This window comes from Balaenoptera musculus, chromosome 18 (assembly GCF_009873245.2).
Source record: "Balaenoptera musculus isolate JJ_BM4_2016_0621 chromosome 18, mBalMus1.pri.v3, whole genome shotgun sequence".
NCBI classification, from domain to species: Eukaryota; Metazoa; Chordata; class Mammalia; order Artiodactyla; family Balaenopteridae; genus Balaenoptera; species Balaenoptera musculus.
Window position 1 is genome coordinate 77108942 of NC_045802.1, and position 18009 is coordinate 77126950.

General features: G+C 47.5%; 1 protein-coding gene and 1 pseudogene across 1 annotated transcript in view; one reads left to right on the forward strand and one right to left on the reverse strand.

The window, feature by feature from the left end:
- COL4A2 (collagen type IV alpha 2 chain) overlaps positions 1–18009 on the forward strand; it is a 177934-nt gene that overhangs the window by 196 nt on the left and 159729 nt on the right. The window contains exons 2-3 of the mRNA XM_036831172.1: positions 249–336; positions 443–497. Coding sequence (XP_036687067.1) covers positions 293–336; positions 443–497 — 99 coding nt within the window. The 5' untranslated portion in view covers positions 249–292. The remainder of the gene's footprint in view (positions 1–248; positions 337–442; positions 498–18009) is intronic.
- Positions 17096–17853, reverse strand: LOC118884382 (annotated as a pseudogene).

Sequence of the window (18009 nt, forward strand, 5' to 3'; positions counted from 1 at the left end):
CAGCTGGGGCTGCGCGCCCGGCTCTGGGAGTGGGAAGGGGGAGGGGATGGAGCGGCGGCTGCTGAGCGGCCCCGTCCGGGCCTAGGTGGGCAGGCTGCCCTCTCGCCTGCCTCGTCGCGGGGCGGCTCCCGGTCACCCCCGGCAAGAGGCGGGGACGCGCCCCGCTTTCCCTTGTCCCGCCGACGGAGGCGGGCGGCGACGAGGCTCCCTCCCCAGCCGGGCTAAGCCCGCTTTGTCTCGTCTTCCAGGCTAGGAGGGACGGATCGGAGCCCCGAGGGGCCGAACTGGGAGCATGGACCGAGACGAGCGCGCGGCGTCGCGCCCTGCCCTGCGGCGGTAAGCGACCTGCTGCCTGTCCCCTGGGTCCCGCGCGCGTGTGCTTCTCGGAATTTCCAAGCCGGGGCCGCACACTCACGGCGCTCCTCCCCCTTCTCCCATCCAGGTGGCTGCTGCTGGGAGCTGTGACAGTGGGGCTCCTGGCCCAGGGCGTCCTGGCGGTAAGTCCTGGCTCCCGTTCCGGGCCGATTCGCGTGCGGGAGAGAGCGGTGGGGACACCGAGTGGCCTTGCCAGAAGGCCACTCGCGCGTGCGCACCTGAGCGTGTGTCCGTGTGTGTGTGCCTGGGTATCCCCGGCGCCCCCTACCCAGCCCAGGCTCTGAGAAAGCACGCCTTCCCCCCCCCTCACCCCCGAGAACTCCGGTTTGCAGTCCCTTGGGTCCCCCTTCAATCCTGTGCGTTACTGGCGTCGGCTCTTCCTTGGGAACCAATCATTTAAAACATGGCTCGCGGCATCCTTTCCCCTCGTTCGAGCAAAGCCAGTCGTTAGAAGCAAAGCTCAGCCTTAGAATCGAGGCGGTCAGACACGTGGCCCTGGGGCGCCAGGCTTCGGGGGAGAATAGCTTGCGTGGCATCAGAAGCTGGTGTCGGAGGTCCTGCCCTTGGCAGGGTTTTCCGTTCTTCTGAATGAGAGGCTCTGGGGGAATGGGCGGGGCGAGGAGGACCGGGCGACTTGGTACTCCTGGTGACGCTGAGAGGGAACAATGGCAGAAAACACCGTTTTCTTGCGAGACGCGCTCTGGCCCCGGAAAAGCCAGGGTGGGGCTGCTGAGTCTCCCACGGGGACCCTGTTTACCGAGTCCCCCTCCACCCCAGCCCCGCCATTCAAGGTGACCCTGCCAGCATTGCCAGGCAGTCCCCGCCTGCTGATTGCACTATGGGATTTTGTACTTGGCAGCAGGAGCCACTTGGGTCGAACTTCGTGTGGCATGGCTGAGCTGTCACAGCTTTGCTGGGTCCCTTGAGTTGAGGACCCAGATGTGTGAACTGCACCTGAAGATCCAGGGCACTTAGCAGGCGTCCTGGACCCCACCCTCCCTTCCTCTGTCTGATGGAATATGCTGGCACCTGATCTCCCAGGTGGCTCAGTCAAGAGCCCCCCATCCGCACTCTGGGTAGAGTGTACACAGGCACAGTGGGAGCTGTGTTCACGGTTTGCTTTGAATTCTGTTATTTCCACATTGTTCCATCCTCACATAAAACCAACGAGGATTTTCAAGGCTGTGAGTGAGGAAGTGCTATCCTAGCTTGGGAAAGAACCTCTAGCCTCACTTTTCTGTTGCAGTTCAGGGCCCAGATTGGGAGTCAGAAGAGGAGTCCATAGACTTTGACCGGAACATTCCAGGCCAAAGTTTTCTTAAAGCTCGGGTCTGTCTCTCCTTCCTTTCCACACGTCCTGGTTTAAGAAGATCAGAGCCTAGAAATTTGAACCAGCCCATTGGCCTTTATGGGTCCTTATGCACGCACGACTTACAGGACTTGGCCCAGAGCTAGGAGCCAGGGCAGTGCATGCGCGCGCACGCGCGCGCGCACACGCTCCGAGAAGGAGGGGGAGGTCCCTGCAAAGGAAAGTGCCCAATCCTATTGAGACTGTGCATTGGTTGTGCTCAATCTCCCACACCCCTTCGTCTCCTAGAACCACTTTTATAACATCAGTGTTTTCCTTCCTGAGAATGATGAGAATCTTATCTGGCGTTGATCCTAAAAGTGGTGGAAAGGGCTTCATGTCAGAAGACCTGGGTACTAAAGGCAGCTCTGCCCTGGTCTCATGAATCCTGAGCCCGCGTTTCCATACACTGAACAGAAGAGAATATCCCCCAGCCTGTTACATGGAATATACCTCTGTGCCTTCGTCCAAAGCCTCTTAGGTGCTGCATGCTCATCTGAGTCTCTGCTCCCTGATCCTTGGATGGGACCCAGAGCATTTATTGCCTAGCAGCGCTTCTCAGGGGACAGCCCTTGGACCCCTACACTCACCTGGAAAGGCTGGTTAAAGACTCAGGCCTCTGGTCCACATATCAAAATCTTCTGATCAGACTTTCGGGGGTGGAGCCTGGGAGTCTGCATTCCCACTTGATGCTAAAGTTTGGGAACCACTGAGTTAAGAGTATTGGGTTGGAAGGCATTGGAGTCACTTGCCAGTTTATGGCATTTCTAAATCTGCAGATACAAACAGATACTTCTGAGTCATTTTACTAGAGACACATCAATACGTATTATTCAACAATCACGGAATTTATGATGTTCGACAATGGATGTTCCACTTACTAACTTCTTATTGACCACTGGCTTTAAAAGCTGTTACTCAAGAAATAATGCCTTAATCTTTAACTATATTTATTTTAAAAAATCTTTCCTCATTGTGGCAAGTCCAGCTCCTGCCCTATTTGTCTGCCACACTCAGGAATCCTGTGTCTTTGCCCGTTTGTGCCAAAGAGTCTTCCCAGGGGTAGGTCGAGTCAGTGAAAAGGGCTGCTCACTGTAGCTTGAAGAGTTTTGTAGCAGGAGCAACAGAAAATGGGTAGCAGAGATGGTAAATAATTATTTAATGAATACTTGCTATGTGCCAATTTTTGTGCCTTAATCCATCCAAGCTTCGTAGGAAAACACACCTACCTGAGTAGGTAACTTTTATTACCCCCATTTTACAGATAAGAAAACAGGCACAAAGAGTTTAAACACCTTGCCCAAGGTGTCTCTCTTTGTAAGCAGCAGATCTGAACCCAGGCAGCTCCCCACTGCTTGGTTGCCCAGGGTCAGAACTGTTATGTAAGTCAACCACTGATTTTCAGTAGTTGAGTCTCCTGGTTGTGCTTCCCTTGCTCTGGACACAGACGAGCAGAACAAAGCCCACCCACTGGTTTCTGGGAAGGGGAGTCCCCCTCCACCTCCTCTCCTGCTTTGCTCTGAAGATCAGGAGCCCGGAGCAAGGGAGACCCAGCACGATCTGGTGGCCAGAGGGAGAGAGGATGGCAGCAGTCCCCTGGCAGCCTGGGCTCGGGACCCAGCGTGGGTACACGCACCCTGGGTGTGCGGCACTCTGTCGACAGGCTGCCTTCCTGCCGCTGCCCGGCCTGAGGGCGGGGCCGGGGTGTGAGTGCACGTGAGACAGCCCGTCCTAAACGGTCACCATCCCAGGCTTTGAAGGCAGGTTGCCCGGGGCTCCTGTGCGATCCTGGGGGGAAGAGAATTGCAGAGAACAGAGACCTTCCCGGAGATCAAATGTGCTATGGGCTGGGGTGACCTCCTGACCTCAGCCGGGGGGAACTTAGATTCCCCAGGTATCAGGAGGCAGCCAGGAGAGCTGGACACACAGGTCCCCTATGCCCCGGGAGATGCTGGGCTCCAGACTGCCTTCCCACCAGCTCAGATTTCCAGGGCTCCAGGCTCTGGAAAATTCGCTTGCCACTGCTGCATGCTGCCACACCTTTCCCTGCCCCCAAGGAAAGAAAAGAAAAAGAAGGAATATGCTCTTTTTTTTTTTAATTTTTTAATTTAATTTTATTTATTTTTTATACAGCAGGTTCTTATTAGTTATCTGTTTTATACACATCAGTGTATACATGTCAATCCCAATCTCCCAGTTCATCCCACCACCACCCCCTCCCCCGCCACTTTCCCCCCTTGGTGTCCATACGTTTGTTCTCTACATCTGTGTCTCTATTTCTGCCCTGCAAACCGGTTCATCTGTACCATTTTTCTAGGTTACACATATATGCGTTAATATACGATATTGGTTTTTCTCTTTCTGACTTACTTCACTCTGTATGACAGTCTCTAGATCCAGCCACGTCTCTACAGATGACCCAATTTCGTTCCTTTTTATGGCTGAGTAATATTCGATTGTATATATGTACCACACCTTCTTTATCCATTTGTCTGTCGATGGACATTTAGGTTGCTTCCATGACCTGGCTATTGTAAATAGTGCTGCAGTGAACATTGGGGTGCATGTGTCTTTTTGAATTATGGTTTTCTCAGGGTATATGCCCAGTAGTGGGACTGCTGGGTCATATGGTAATTCTATTTTTAGTTTTTTAAGGAACCTCCATACAGTTCTCCATAGTGGCTGTATCAATTTACATTCCCACCAACAGTGCAAAAGGGTTCCCTTTTCTCCACACCCTCTCCAGCATTTGTTGTTTGTACATTTTCTGATGATGCCCATTCTAACTGGTGTGAGGTGAAACCTCACTGTAGTTTTGATTTGTATTTCTCTAATAATTAGTGATGTTGAGCAGCTTTTCATGTGCTTCTTGGCCATCTGTATGTCTTCTTTGGAGAAATGTCTATTTAGGTCTTCTGCCATTTTTTGATTGTGTTGTTTGTTTTTTTAATATTGAGCTGCATGAGCTGTTTATATATTTTGGAGATTAATCCTTTGTCCGTTGATTCATTTGCAAATATTTTCTCACATTCTGAGGATTGTCTTTTTGTCTTGTTTGTAGTTTCCTTTGCTTTGCAAAAGCTTTTAGGTTTCATTAGGTCCCATTTGTTTATTTTTGTTTTTATTTCCATTACTCTAGGAGGTGGATCAAAAAGGATCTTGCTGTGATTTATGTCAAAGAGTGTCCTTCCTGTGTTTTCCTCTAAGAGTTTTATAACGTCCAGCCTTACATTTAGGTCTCTAATCAATTTTGAGTTTATTTTTGTGTATGGTGTTAGGGAGTATTCTAATTTCATTCTTTTACATGTAGCTGTCCAGTTTCCCCAATGGAGAAGAGACTGTGTTCTCTCCATTGTATATCCTTGCCTCCTTTGTCATAGATTAGTTGACCATAGGTGCGTGGATTTATCTCTGGGCTTTCTATCCTATTCCATTGATCTATATTTCTGTTTTTGTGCCAGTACCATATTGTCTTGATTACTGTAGCTTTGTATTATAGTCTGAAGTCAGGCAGTCTGATTCCTCCAGCTCTGTTTTTTTCCCTCAAGACTGCTTTGGCTATTCGGGGTCTTTTGTGTCTCCATACAAATTTTAAGATTTTTTTGTTCTAGTTCTGTAAAAAATGCCACTGGTAATTTGATAGGGATTACATTGAATCTGTAGATTGCTTTGGGTAGTATAGTCATTTTCACAATATTGATTCTTCCAATCCAAGAACATGGTATATGCCTCCATCTGTTTGTGTCATCTTTGATTCCTTTCATCAGTGTCTTATAGTTTTCTGAGTACAGGTCTTTTACCTCCTTAGGTAGGTTTATTCCTAGGTATTTTATTCTTTTTGTTGCAGTGGTAAATGGGAGTGTTTCCTTAATTTCTCTTTCAGATTTTTCATCATTAGTGTATAGGAATGCAAGAGATTTCTGTGCATTAATTTTGTATACTGAAACTTTACCAAATTCATTGATTAGCTCTAGTAGTTTTCTGGTGGCATCTTTAGGATTCTCTGTGTATAGTATCATGCCATCTGCAAAGAGTGGCAGTTTTACTTCTTCTTTTCCAATTTGTATTCCTTTTATTTCTTTTTCTTCTCTGATTGCCGAGGCTAGGACTTCCAAAACTATGTTGAATAATAGTGGCGAGAGTGGACATCCTTGTGTTGTTCCTGATCTTAGAGGAAATGCTTTCAGTTTTTCACCATTGAGAATGATGTTTGCTGTGGGTTTGTCGTATATGGCCTTTATTATGTTGAGGTAGGTTCCCTCTATGCCCACTTTCTGGAGAGTTTTTATCATAAATGGGTGTCGAGTTTTTTCAAAAGCTTTTTCTGCATCTATTGAGATGATCATATGATTTTTCTCCTTCAGTTTGTTAATATGGTGTATCACATTGATTGATTTGCATATCTTGAAGAATCCTTGCATCCCTGGGATAAATCCCACTTGATCATAGTGTATGATCCTTTTAATGTGTTGTTGGATTCTGTTTGCTAGTATTTTGTTGAGTATTTTTGCATCTATATTCATCAGTGATATTGATCTGTAATTTTCTTTTTTTGTAGTATCTTTGTCTGGTTTTGGTATCAGGGTAATGGTGGCCTCATAGAATGAGGTTGGGAGTGTTCCTTCCTCTGCAATTTTTTGGAAGAGTTTGAGAAGGATGGGTGTTAGCTCTTCTCTAAATGTTTGCTAGAATTCACCTGTGAAGCCATCTGGTCCTGGACTTCTGTTTGTTGGAAGATTTTTAATCACAGTTTCAATTTCATTACTTGTGATTGGTCTGTTCATATTTTCTATTTCTTCCTGGTTCAGTCTTGGAAGGTTATACCTTTCTAAGAATTTGTCCATTTCTTCCAGGTTGTCCGTTTTATTGGCATAGAATTGCTTGTAGTAGTCTCTTAGGATGCTTTGTATTTCTGCAGTGTCTGTTGTAACTTCTCCTTTTTCATTTCTAATTTTATTGATTTGAGTCCTCTCCCTCTAAAAAAGAAGAAATATGGTCTTAAGCTTTTCTCTTCTCCTTCCAATCAGCTCAGTGATAAGTTACGGAAAATGTACGGTGCTCAGATGCTTTCCATGCTCGAGTTAAGACTCCTGGAGATCAGGTCTTTTGCAGAATTCCCTGGAGCTCTAGTCCTGTTGTTCAAAATCTGGGCCCCCAAGAAGAAGGGAAATATCACAACGTTCCTCCTCTGTTAATGGAAAAACAAGGAAATCTCCAGCTCTCTGGAGGCTCTTAAAGTAATCCTCCCTGCATGGCCTGTATGGCTTGGCCACAGTAAATAACACCAGGGATTTGTCATAGTATCCCAGAACAGATGCAGGTATAAGGGGGACGGTGGGACCACAGCTCTCCCACTGCCAGTGGGTATATTTAGAACCAGAGAGAGAGAAAAAAAAAAGTGCAATTCAAGTAAAAAGTTCTAGAATAGAAAACAAAGACTTTGTTAAAATAATAAAAATCAAAGGATTGTCTTCCTGAAGAGAGGGTAAAAAAAAAAAAAAATGGGTGACTGGCTTCAATTAAGTAAGAGAGAAAATGCGAGGGAAAAACAAAAGTGCGATGGAGATAAACCTGATCGATGACGATGATGTAATGAAGATGTCAGTACTTAGAAGGTGGTGGTTTTGGAATGTCTTGTACTTTTAATCTGAAAAGGAGTTTTCAGATTAGGAAGCTCTGATTAGAGGACTTGAGAGGAAAATGTGAAGTCAGCCTCCCGCTGTAGCTGGTGGTGTCACCACCGGCGTGGAAGGTGGTAGGTAAGGTTTCGAACCCCAGCCTTGGCTGATTCGGCTTGTAAGCTGGGCATTCTGTGCAGGAGCTGGTGGCCCCCAGGACCAGGGACCACACAGCAGTGGTGGAGGCAACCAAACGCCACCCCAGCGTGGCTGGCTCCTAACTGGCCAGGTGACCCCAGAGCAAGTCACTTAGCATTTTGAGGGAGGGGCTGGCGTCCCTCCGTGCTGGGCTGCTCCGGGCAGGCAGTCACCCCCGTGAGCTGGAGAGTCAGGGCTGAGGACGGGGACCGCCCCCCTCAACCTGCCCCAGGCCCGTCCCTGGTCTAGGTCCGCTCCCCTCCCAACTGCAAAGCCGGGAACGGGATGCTGTTCCAGGCCGGCGTTTGGGCTGCTCCAGAGATGACTTAAGAACAAGCACGCTGCGTGAGGCTTCTTATCTTTGGGGGTGGGGCGCTTCTGTAACCCAGTGAATGATACCTGATCAGCTGGGGCAAGAGGCCGGGCCACCGCCCTGGCGGCTGCTCCCACCGCTAAGGAGACCCTCCTGGGACAGGCCTGAATGACTCACTAACCTTGACTTCATCGCCTCCCTGGGACTGTGTGATTTTTTTTTTTTTTTTTTTTTATCCATGAAAGAAGATTAGAAGGTGTCCAATCTTAGGGAGACTGCATGGGTTTCTCCAGCCCCCTCCACGCGGTCAGGGAGTGACTTTCAAGGGACATGCGAGCAGCTCTGCCCCACCCACTAGATTCCGAGCCCCCGGACATGGTCTCCGTGTCGGGGTCTCCCATCTCTTGCCACTCCTGTTGTGCACTGGGTGTTCTGTGCCGACGGATTCTGGTACCCTGAACGCGGCTGCCTTCTGAAGCAACGAGTTCTTTTGTAAAGAAAGTGCTCCTCTAAGTGCCGTGCGGTATCCTGAATCGGATCCTGGAAGGGAGAGAGAATACTGGTGGAAAAACTGGTGCAATTCTGATAGAGTCTGTGGTTTAGTGGATGTGCTCACGTTCATTTCTAGTTTTGACAAAACGGGCTGAGGTTGTGTAAGATGTTGACATCACATCATCATGTCTGCGTGAAGGGTTGTGTGGGGACTCTCCGAATTCTCTTTGCAGCTTTTCAGGAAATATAATTCATTTCAGAATAAAAACCTGCCCTTAGAAGCCATGAATCAGTCACATCTGGCGTGCAGAGTCCAGACAGGTGCAGAGAGAGCAGAGAAGCAGCAAGCTGTACACTGGGGATCAGCGAAAGGGAGACAGTGTCCCCGTGATTTGCTCTAATAGAAAAAAGCAAACAAAAGGCACTTCTGTGTCCTTGGAAATCTAGCAGAAGTGGCCCCTGCCTGGGGAAAGGGCTTTTGTTCCCCTAACTTGGGTGGGGTTCTTTATGGGGAGAGGGGAGGGAAGGCGCCCCAATGGAGATTCCACAGCTTGGCGTCTCCGAGGGGCTCCAGGGCTGAGCTACAACGGCCTCCCTCTTCTTGACCGACTGACCAGGGCAGGAACACGGTTGCACAGTTGCTTCCTGAGCTCGAGATGGCACAGCAGGTTTGCAGGATGGTGTCATTTCCAGGAGGGCTTTTACATGCTCACACCTCTGGCTCACTCACTAATTTGTCAGGCCAGTGTCCCGTCCATAGGGGCTGGCCGTATGGGAAAGGGAAGCCCACCACCAGCTTCTTGCATGCCTAGGACACCCAGGGCACAGCGAGGATGAGAAAGTGGCACGTCCAGGGTCCCCGAGCCCCCCTCCACACGCGCTCCCTGCATTGCGGCAGGCCACTGCAGAATTTGGAGTTAGCAATCTCCAAGTGGCCACAACTTCTACTGCAGTTATGGGCTGGGGACAAGGGCCAGGAACAAGGATGGCCAACGGCCAGCGGCTGTCACCTGGCTCTTTTGCCTGTGTCACCACCCTGCAGGAACAGAGCAGCCATTGCCAGCTCTGTTTCGCAGCTTCGCCCACGCCTGGTCTCTCTCCTCGAAGTAGCCTGAAGCCCCGTGACCTGAAGGACACCCTGCCCCTGGCCTGTCAGAGGCCTCACGTAGCCAGTGTCAGAATGCCACGCCCAGCTGGAGCCCCTGTCCCTTGGAAATGAGCCATTGCAGAGTCTAATTGAAGTACCCTCCCAAAATTACCGTTAGAGAGCCAGGATTTTAAATCATCATCCATAAGCCCTGTAGACATCAAGCGTTTGTCTTTTCTCACGTAATTTTATCCCCGCTGGAATCTCTGCCACCACAGCCCAAGGCTTAGGGCACATGACATCTTTCCTCCTGTCTCATTCACGGCTACATCGTATGATCCAGGGCCTGAAACACAGCAGGCACCCAGTAAAGCCTCTGTGCCATAAATGAGTGAAGGTATAGCAAGCTGAAAGTGCTGAAACAAACCTTCTGGATGAGAAGGACAGTCATGGAACAACTAGGAAAGAGTAGATTAAAATGTAGCTTTTCTCAGTGTGGTTGTTTTTCCCCAATTAAATGCTACCCCCCACTGGCTAAAGCTCTCTGTACCTGATGATAAAGGAAGTGCTGATTTGTCTGTGAAAGATTTGCCTTTTTTCCGAGGGATTGTTTCAGGCCCACCCCTAAAATTCCTATTTTGCTGCATTTGCCCACTTCAGTGATCTCCCATGTGGGAATTACAGAAGAATTACAGACTGATTTTCTGGTACCTGGTGGGAATTACGTAACAGTGTGTTTTTTCTGCGTGTTGAGCACTTTTGGGTGCGTGCCTGACTTTGTGGAGTGGTGTGGACCCCATGAGAGCAGAGGAGAGGGCCTCTGCTTGTGGACACGGTCAAAGACACGTGCTCCCTGGGGTGCCTCCCAGGCTGTGGTTTGTCCACTAGGAAAAAGAGAGGCTATTATCAACAGCTGGGCAACAACGCGAACTGATGTCAGGAAGGAGCGACACAGGGAACGGGGAGCCCTCCCGCCTCCTCTGCCCTCACCCCTGCCACTGGCTCCAGGTTGGAGAAAAGGAGGGGTCCCCTGGGAGGGTCTTTGTGGGCTCCCCTGGGATCAACATAAGAAAGAGGAACCCCTAAGGAAGTTTCTAGCATTTCAGAACCCCAGGAACAGCTAAAATCTCCCACAGGGGAAACACAGCAATTTGGTGCCAGGAACTGATCCCAGCCACTGACACACATTAGCCGCTCAACATCCACAGTTCTGTGATTATCCCACTTTACAGATGTGCAGACTGAGGCACACAGGTTAGGGCACTTGTTAAGGTCAATAAGGAATAAAGTTGGGAGTGAAGCCCAGGACTGGCTGATTCCATAACCTCTGCTCTTAACCACGGTGCTAGGCCAACAAATCCCTAGCCATAGAGTATGTGTGCATGCTCAAAATACGCAAAATGTTGGCTATGTAAAATATACATGTGTATATTATATGTATATATTATTTATCTATGTGGAATATAGATAGATGATAGACGGTAGATGATAGAGAAAGATAGATACAGATGATAGATAAATTGATAGATGATAGATGGATAGATAGATAGTAGATGCACGGAGAGATAGATAGATATGGAGATGAGAGAGAGAAATAAAGAACATAGCGCACACACACGCGCCCTTTGGAGGGCCCTAGCTCCTTTCTCCCCAAGGGCTGCCCAGGCAGGAGGAGAATGACGGTCTCGAGGACGCATCAGGCAGACCTGTTCATTCTGGGGTCCCTCTGCAGAGAGGCTGACCTACAAGTGTGGATGACTAGCGGCTCCCAGACTCTGAGAAACAAAGACTAGAATGGCTGCATGAGGAAAGACCCCTGGAGGATGACCAAGGGGGACACACACGCTGGCCAGGGCATCCGATCAGCAGGACAGAGTCCCCAAACCCTCCTTCTCCAGGTCCTTTTCGAACTCCCAGGCCGGGGAGATGAGCGCCCCACAGGCACGTGGGGGGCAGAGGCATGCAAGCACAGCATTGTCTCGGAGCAGACAGAGAGGCTGTTGGAAAATAGTCAGTCCTGACCTGGAGAAAGATTTACTTAAACCCCCTGGGGAGTAAGAGCCCTTCCTAAAATTGCTTTAGCTGTGCAGGGGACCCCCGTGGGCAGCAGTGTTATGACGACAGGCTCCATTTTTCCTGGACCAGTGCCAGCTTCCCTACCTCAGGGTCTGCTTTCCCTGCTTTGTTTTCTTTTCTGATGTTTTTCACCGGAGTTCCCGCATGCCCGCAGGTAGACAGGCGTGGTCTGTTAAAAAGCTTTGGAGCATCTGGGTTGGAGTCCAGTGACCAGGAAAAGCCACTTTTCCTTCTCTATGTCCTTTTCTTCATGTGTCAGACAGGAATGTTAGTATCTGTGTCACAAGTTCACAAGTTCATTCATGTGAAATCCGTTCGCCAAACAACATGTCTCGATTCTACTAGGACTAATGTTCACTCACAAGTTATGTACATCAGTCCTCTCGTGGGCTCGGGGCTGTGTCCCAGAGGAGGACAGGCCAGGAGCAGCAAGGGGAATGTTCTGAGCACATGCACGTGTGTGTGTATGCGTGTGTTTGTGTGTTCGGGGTAGGAGCATCCAATTGTCTGATGGAATTTTTAAGTTAAACGTGCTGTCCATGGGGAGCGGGCAGCCCGCAGAGGTCCTACTTTAGAGGAGAGAAGAGCCATTGCGGGCTCTTTGCCGTGACACACATGCCGTGCGTGTGGCCCTGGGGGCAGAGGAAAGGAGGGTGGGTCCCTGCTCAGACAGGCCCTCGGGCAGAGGCGGACGTGGCGTGGGCACAGCGGGCCAGAGGGACTGAGGGATGTGGGAGGGGACCGTGGGGAAGAAGGTTCTGGTCCTCACACTTATGGGCGCCACGGGCACTGGACCCTGCCTGGTAGGGAGCAGCTGTAATGCCAGGAGCCTGAGCTGGGGACACGCTCGCTGACGCTCACGTGTCCACTTGGCGAGATGGGTGCAGGGGAGTCTTCCCAAAGCCTTTGGACAGTTGTTTGTATTTTCTTAAGTTTGAAAAACACCCGCCAAGGGAAGAATGTTAATTTTAATTAAAGTTAGGTCAAGGTGTAACTAAATTATTTCCAGAACAAATGGAAAGACTTACAAACAAAGAACATTTTGTTCGAAGAACTCTGAGACCCAAGTATCATTTAACAAAGCAAGAAAACTCTAGAGGCTTTGGTTTGGCAATGTGGCACAGAAAACACACCACAGAACCTTAGGAGAGGATGTCTTTCTCGAAGGAGCGGAGAGATCCCCCAGCCTTTGCCTAACAGGGCCTCAGCAGTGCTCACTCGCTGCTGTGGTTCCACAGCCAGGATGAACAGGACATACACCCACCCGTTTCCTCCTGAGCGCCCAGGTGAGCAAGGCCAGTGGGTGGCCTCAAACAAGAAGAGTGCAGCTGGAAATTCCAGGGGGAAAATCACCCCCTTCCCTTTCTTCCTTACTTGGTCACGGTCCGAATTGTAACAACCTTCCAAGTTGCACTGAAGGACCAAATACGGGCCTGAGATCCTCTCCTTTCCTATCTGAAAAGCACCTTCCTTTCCTACCAGCTCCCACCAGGTCTGGCAACTTCCCTCCCTGCCCCGCCCCTCCCCTCCAAGACAATCTTAGCTCAGACAGGATTTCCTCCGTCTTAGTCATCAGCTTTTATGGCCCAGCCTCCCCCTTCCCGTTTCAAAACAAGGAATATTAGCAGCAAACAGTCTGAAATGATTTGTAAACCTTACCAGTGCGTGTAGACATCAGTTTTTGTGTCTGCTTATCAATATCAAGATGCCAGAGGCTGGAAAAATCAATGCGTTTCTTGTTGTGAAGTCGCGTGGTGCAGTGATTTTTCAGCTGTCTGCCTTGGCTTTTGTGAAACTGCAGAAGAGCAAACACGTTCATTTTCACTGCAATCCTAAAAAGCTGCAAAGTTAAGAACAAAATGACAATTTGGGCAAAAATCATTCGTGTTTTAAAAGAAGGCTCGTCAAAGGAGAGGTCAGTTCAGCAACCTTTCTGGCTGGTAACGGGTCTGGTTCCCAACATCACAGAAGAACAGGCCTTCGAGGCATGATGTGAAGCATTCCTTCAAAGCCTTAACAGATTTCCTGGGGTTTCGAAGGAGAATGTAGTCTTCATGTTCTCCCAAGCGATTCTCTGAGGAACCAGAGCAACTGAGTTACAGGAACAGCATGTGTAGCTGTCAGGTCTGCTCTGATTAAACTGGAAGCTCAGCCAGGTCACTCAGCTCTGGCTGCCGGTGCAGGGAGGAAAGGGTACCCCGACTAGGGAAGGGACCCCTCCATCCAGTTATAAGTGGACACACACACACACGCACACACACACACCCGTCTCCCCTCCCTCTCTCCCCTCCCAGCAGGAGTACGTGTATCAGCACATCCCTCTCCTTTTCCCCTTGAATTGTTCTTGCCAGGAGATGGAAGACAAAAGCCAACCTCTCCCAATTCAAGTCAGTGGAGTCCCATCAAAGAAGCTGGGGAGAAAAGAGATACAAATATCTCTTTACAGATTCTATTTGCCTCTTTTTCACCCCCATTCCAGAATTTCTTCACTGACACCCTGTGCCCTTCTAGATGTAAAACTTTGCTCAAAAGTGGATCTGACAGCAGTTACTTACATGCAGAATTTGCCTCTAGTTTCCTATGAAACCAGTGGACCTAGGCCCGTCAGGAGGTGAGGATGACCCAGAGAGCTTTGTGAAATTGTGAGTGAGCTGCTGCCGGGTGGTGGGGGGGCGGGGGGGGGGGGGGCCAGGCATCTGGGTTAAGCAGTGTCTGTCAACCTGGCTGCCGTGGCCGTCACCTGGGGGATGCTCCAGAATGCTGATGGGGGGCCCAGCCCCGGGGACACCCTCAGGTGACTTAAGGGAATTTCAAAGCCACGCCGAGACCGGCTCGCCCTTTAAGATCGAGAGTCCGATTTTTGCTCTGTTCACCAAGTTCTCTAGCCCTGGGCCCTCCACCCGCGGAACGCAGCCCCAAGCCCTGGGCCGCTGAGGCACAGCCTGCTGTACGCAGCCCGGAGCCCCTCCGGCCCCTGGTGACCCGGTACTTGGACCCCGGCTCTGCCACGTGGGTGGATTGGCGCCACAGCTGAGCCCCTGCGCTGTGATTCGCAAGTGAGCCTGAGCTCCTGCCCTGTGATTGGTGGGTGAGCCTGAGCTCCTGCTCTGTGACTTGTGCGTGAGCCTGAGCCCCTGAGCTGCGACTGGCGAGCGATTTCTTTGCTTTTTTTTTTTTTTTTTTTTTTTTTTTTTTTGGTATTCAACTCTTTATTTTAGTAAAATCAGAAAAAAGACAGCACATGCAGTGCTAGCATCTAAAACTAATACATTACGTTAAGCAATTACTAAACTTACAGTGACTTGAGGTTCGATGTTTACCTTCAGCAAATTTAATTCCATTCTTATTTACTGAAAATATTGCTGGCTGACAAAACTGAATCTAAAAGTCACTGATTATGGCCATACACAAAGATAACCACATGTTTGAGAACCGCAATATGCCAGACACTGAAAACCAAACCAAACAAAATATGTACTAAATAAAATTCTGAGAACCTTTGAAAATGTGGACACTTCATAGCAGTGTTTAGAAGTGTTTCGTTAACATTTTAAGACAAATGTATCAAACCCTTGGCATGTTATAATTTCAAGTTGCCAATTTTGCCTTAAATTTTGTCAGAAAGTTACAGCTACCTACATTGCCAATGCTGGGTCTGCTTAATTTGACTCACGCTTAATAGGACTTAACATTAAAAGCTCACACTACCCTGAAATATTTTATTTCACATACGGTGACATTCAGTATTCAAGTGCCAGTGTTTTCATACTGTCTTTTGGTCAAGTTTCTTTAAACTTCCAAATAATCACTTTTAGGCTTACAAAAATAAATATTTGTCAAAATGTTCAATAAATATTACACAAACTAGCAGCAAAAAGTATCTAAAATCTGTTGTGTGCAAATAGTTTTCTTCTCAACTATCATTCCATGGTCCCAAATAAAATTTTAGAATCTAGTTCTTAACACGCTGCGTTCAACAATTTCCAAGAGACAAAATAAGTTTGGAAGTTTAAGGACGCACACACAAGACATATATCTAAAATTCTCTGAATGTGCAATAAAATAAGTATTTTGTAAAAATTTATGGGCAAAATGTACAAGAGTCTAAATCTATACTAATTGAAATAGCACCGTAACAAATGACCTCAATACTGTCAAGTGCACCTACTTAATAAAGTTTTAGAACAAGGCAGAGTACACTTGAAAATCTACTGCACTTTAAGAAATTTTTGCCGCCTTATGCCATTGCAAATATTAGTCCATAAAGATCACTATATTCCAACCACAAAATGAACACAGAATTCCAAGTGGCAGAGGCATTTTTAGTTGGTGAACAATCATCTTTGGTCAAATTTAGCAGAAAGCAACTATAAATACAATGGAAACCTATGCAACTAAAATACATTAAAACTGCACTATATAGGAATAACACCTTGTGCAGTTTAGTACATATTGCCAACCTGTGTGATCTCAAGAATTTCAGAGTTTGTAGCTACTCTGATTTACAAATTCTACAAGTGTAAGCCATTTTAACATTTCAGCGCAGCTTAAACTGAAAAAAGAGAATCTGCATTAAAATAAAAGCCTGCTGCATAATTCCTCCTGCTTATATCCTCTTGACCAAAAAACATCAACACTAGCATGCATTGAAGACCAAAATCCAAGCAGGTCCTTAAAAGGACTGGTCACTGGCATGGTCAGCCATTCTACAACTTCAGTTTTATTTATGGCAGGCATTTAAAACATCTAATTAGATGAAATTTCCCCTAAACACTTTTGTTATCAAAACTTTTAAACTTTTCCTATAATAATATGCCCACATCTGCCTAGCTTAGAATTAGTAACCTAAACATTAAAAGAGGAATTGCTGTATTTACTTGCATTAACTTCGAAGAGTGCTTTGAAAAATGTACGGATGTATTCATACATGCCACCGCATCATGACTGGAATGGCTTATTTAAAGACTACAAGTGCCTATCCAGGATAGAGTGAGCAAGTCAGAACTTCAACTTAGTACAGTCTGCAACATTAGAAACTAATTCTGCTGTAAGGTGTTTTCCTACCCTCTCTGCAAGTATCAAAAAGTCCTAACGCAGGCGACAGCCCAAGATTTTTTCCTTTATAATATTTACAGATGAATTGATGATTCCTGTTAAGTTGTATCACACCTGTGTGCCAAGGTTTGATTTTAGCCCAAGTTCAGTGAATTTATTTTGTCAAAACAATTGAAAACTTCAGCATTACTGACCCAACAGGACATCAAAATAATAAGTTGCCTGAAGTTAAAGTCACAGTACATTAACAAACAAACGGTCCTCAGTCACAAAATTATAAATGCAGTTTGGGATGGAAATAAGTAGAAGGGGAGTTAATCCAAACTACAGCAGCTAAGTTTTCACATCAACTTCTTAATAGGGTTGTTGATTGTTCCTTTCTTTTCTTCCTTTGGCTTTGAGCTCCCTTGAATTTTCAGGAGAATCACAGCTGGTAATGTAGTGCTAGTTCTTGAAGCTACATGATATAGTCTAAGTTACATGTGGTTTCCATATTAGCTTTTTCGAAATGGTGACTTTGCTGCGAAGCGGATTCAGCTGCCCCACCAGTCAACCCCCTGAGAGTTGTAATTTCCTCCGTATCCATCACTATTGTAGAAGCTTCCATAGCCACCTCCACCACATCCTCTGCTGCTGCCATGACCACCTCGACCCCTGCGGCTGCTGCTTGCACGGCTACTACTAAAGCTAGGACTTCCAGAACTGCTACTTTGTCGATAGTCTCGGGCACCAAATCATCCACTCAATCTCTTAGAACGCCCATGACTGCTACCCTTGCAGTGGTGTTCATAAGCCATATTTTCTAACCAAGGTGGCGCTTCTTGTTCAGCTTCAACAAGAGGAGCCAACAAATCCTTTGTGATATTTATATTTCTTTCATTGGAAAATGAGGTGGCAAGACCAAGGTTTCCTACACGTCCTGTACGGCCAATCCCATGTACATATTCCTCAGTATCACTTGGCAAATCAAAATTGATAACATGTTTCACATTTGAAATGTCTAGTCCTCTTGCTGCCACAGCAGTAGCCCCTAGAATTGGGCTTTTTCCTGAGCGGAACTGGTGAAGGGCTTCCTCTCTATCTCTCTGTGATCGGTCTCCATGGATACCGGTGCAAGCATATCCTTCATGGTATAAGAAATCCTCCAGAGAATCAGCACCCTTTTTGGTCTCCACAGAAACTAAAGTCAGTGAATCCTTCCCTGTGCATTTAAGAGGTCAAGCAGAAACGACCGTTTATCTGACTATTCCACCCAAACTACTTTCTGCTTCTCGCCTGATTGGAATTTCATGTTCTAGAAATAAATGACTTACACTACTGCAGAGGGGGAAGGAAGGAAGATTAGTCATGGTTGCTCTGGATTTTTTTTTTTTTTAAGTCCCAAAATTCCTTAATTAGGAAGTAAACGCAGTTGAAAAGAGCGTTGACTCCTGCCTAGAAATTCCAG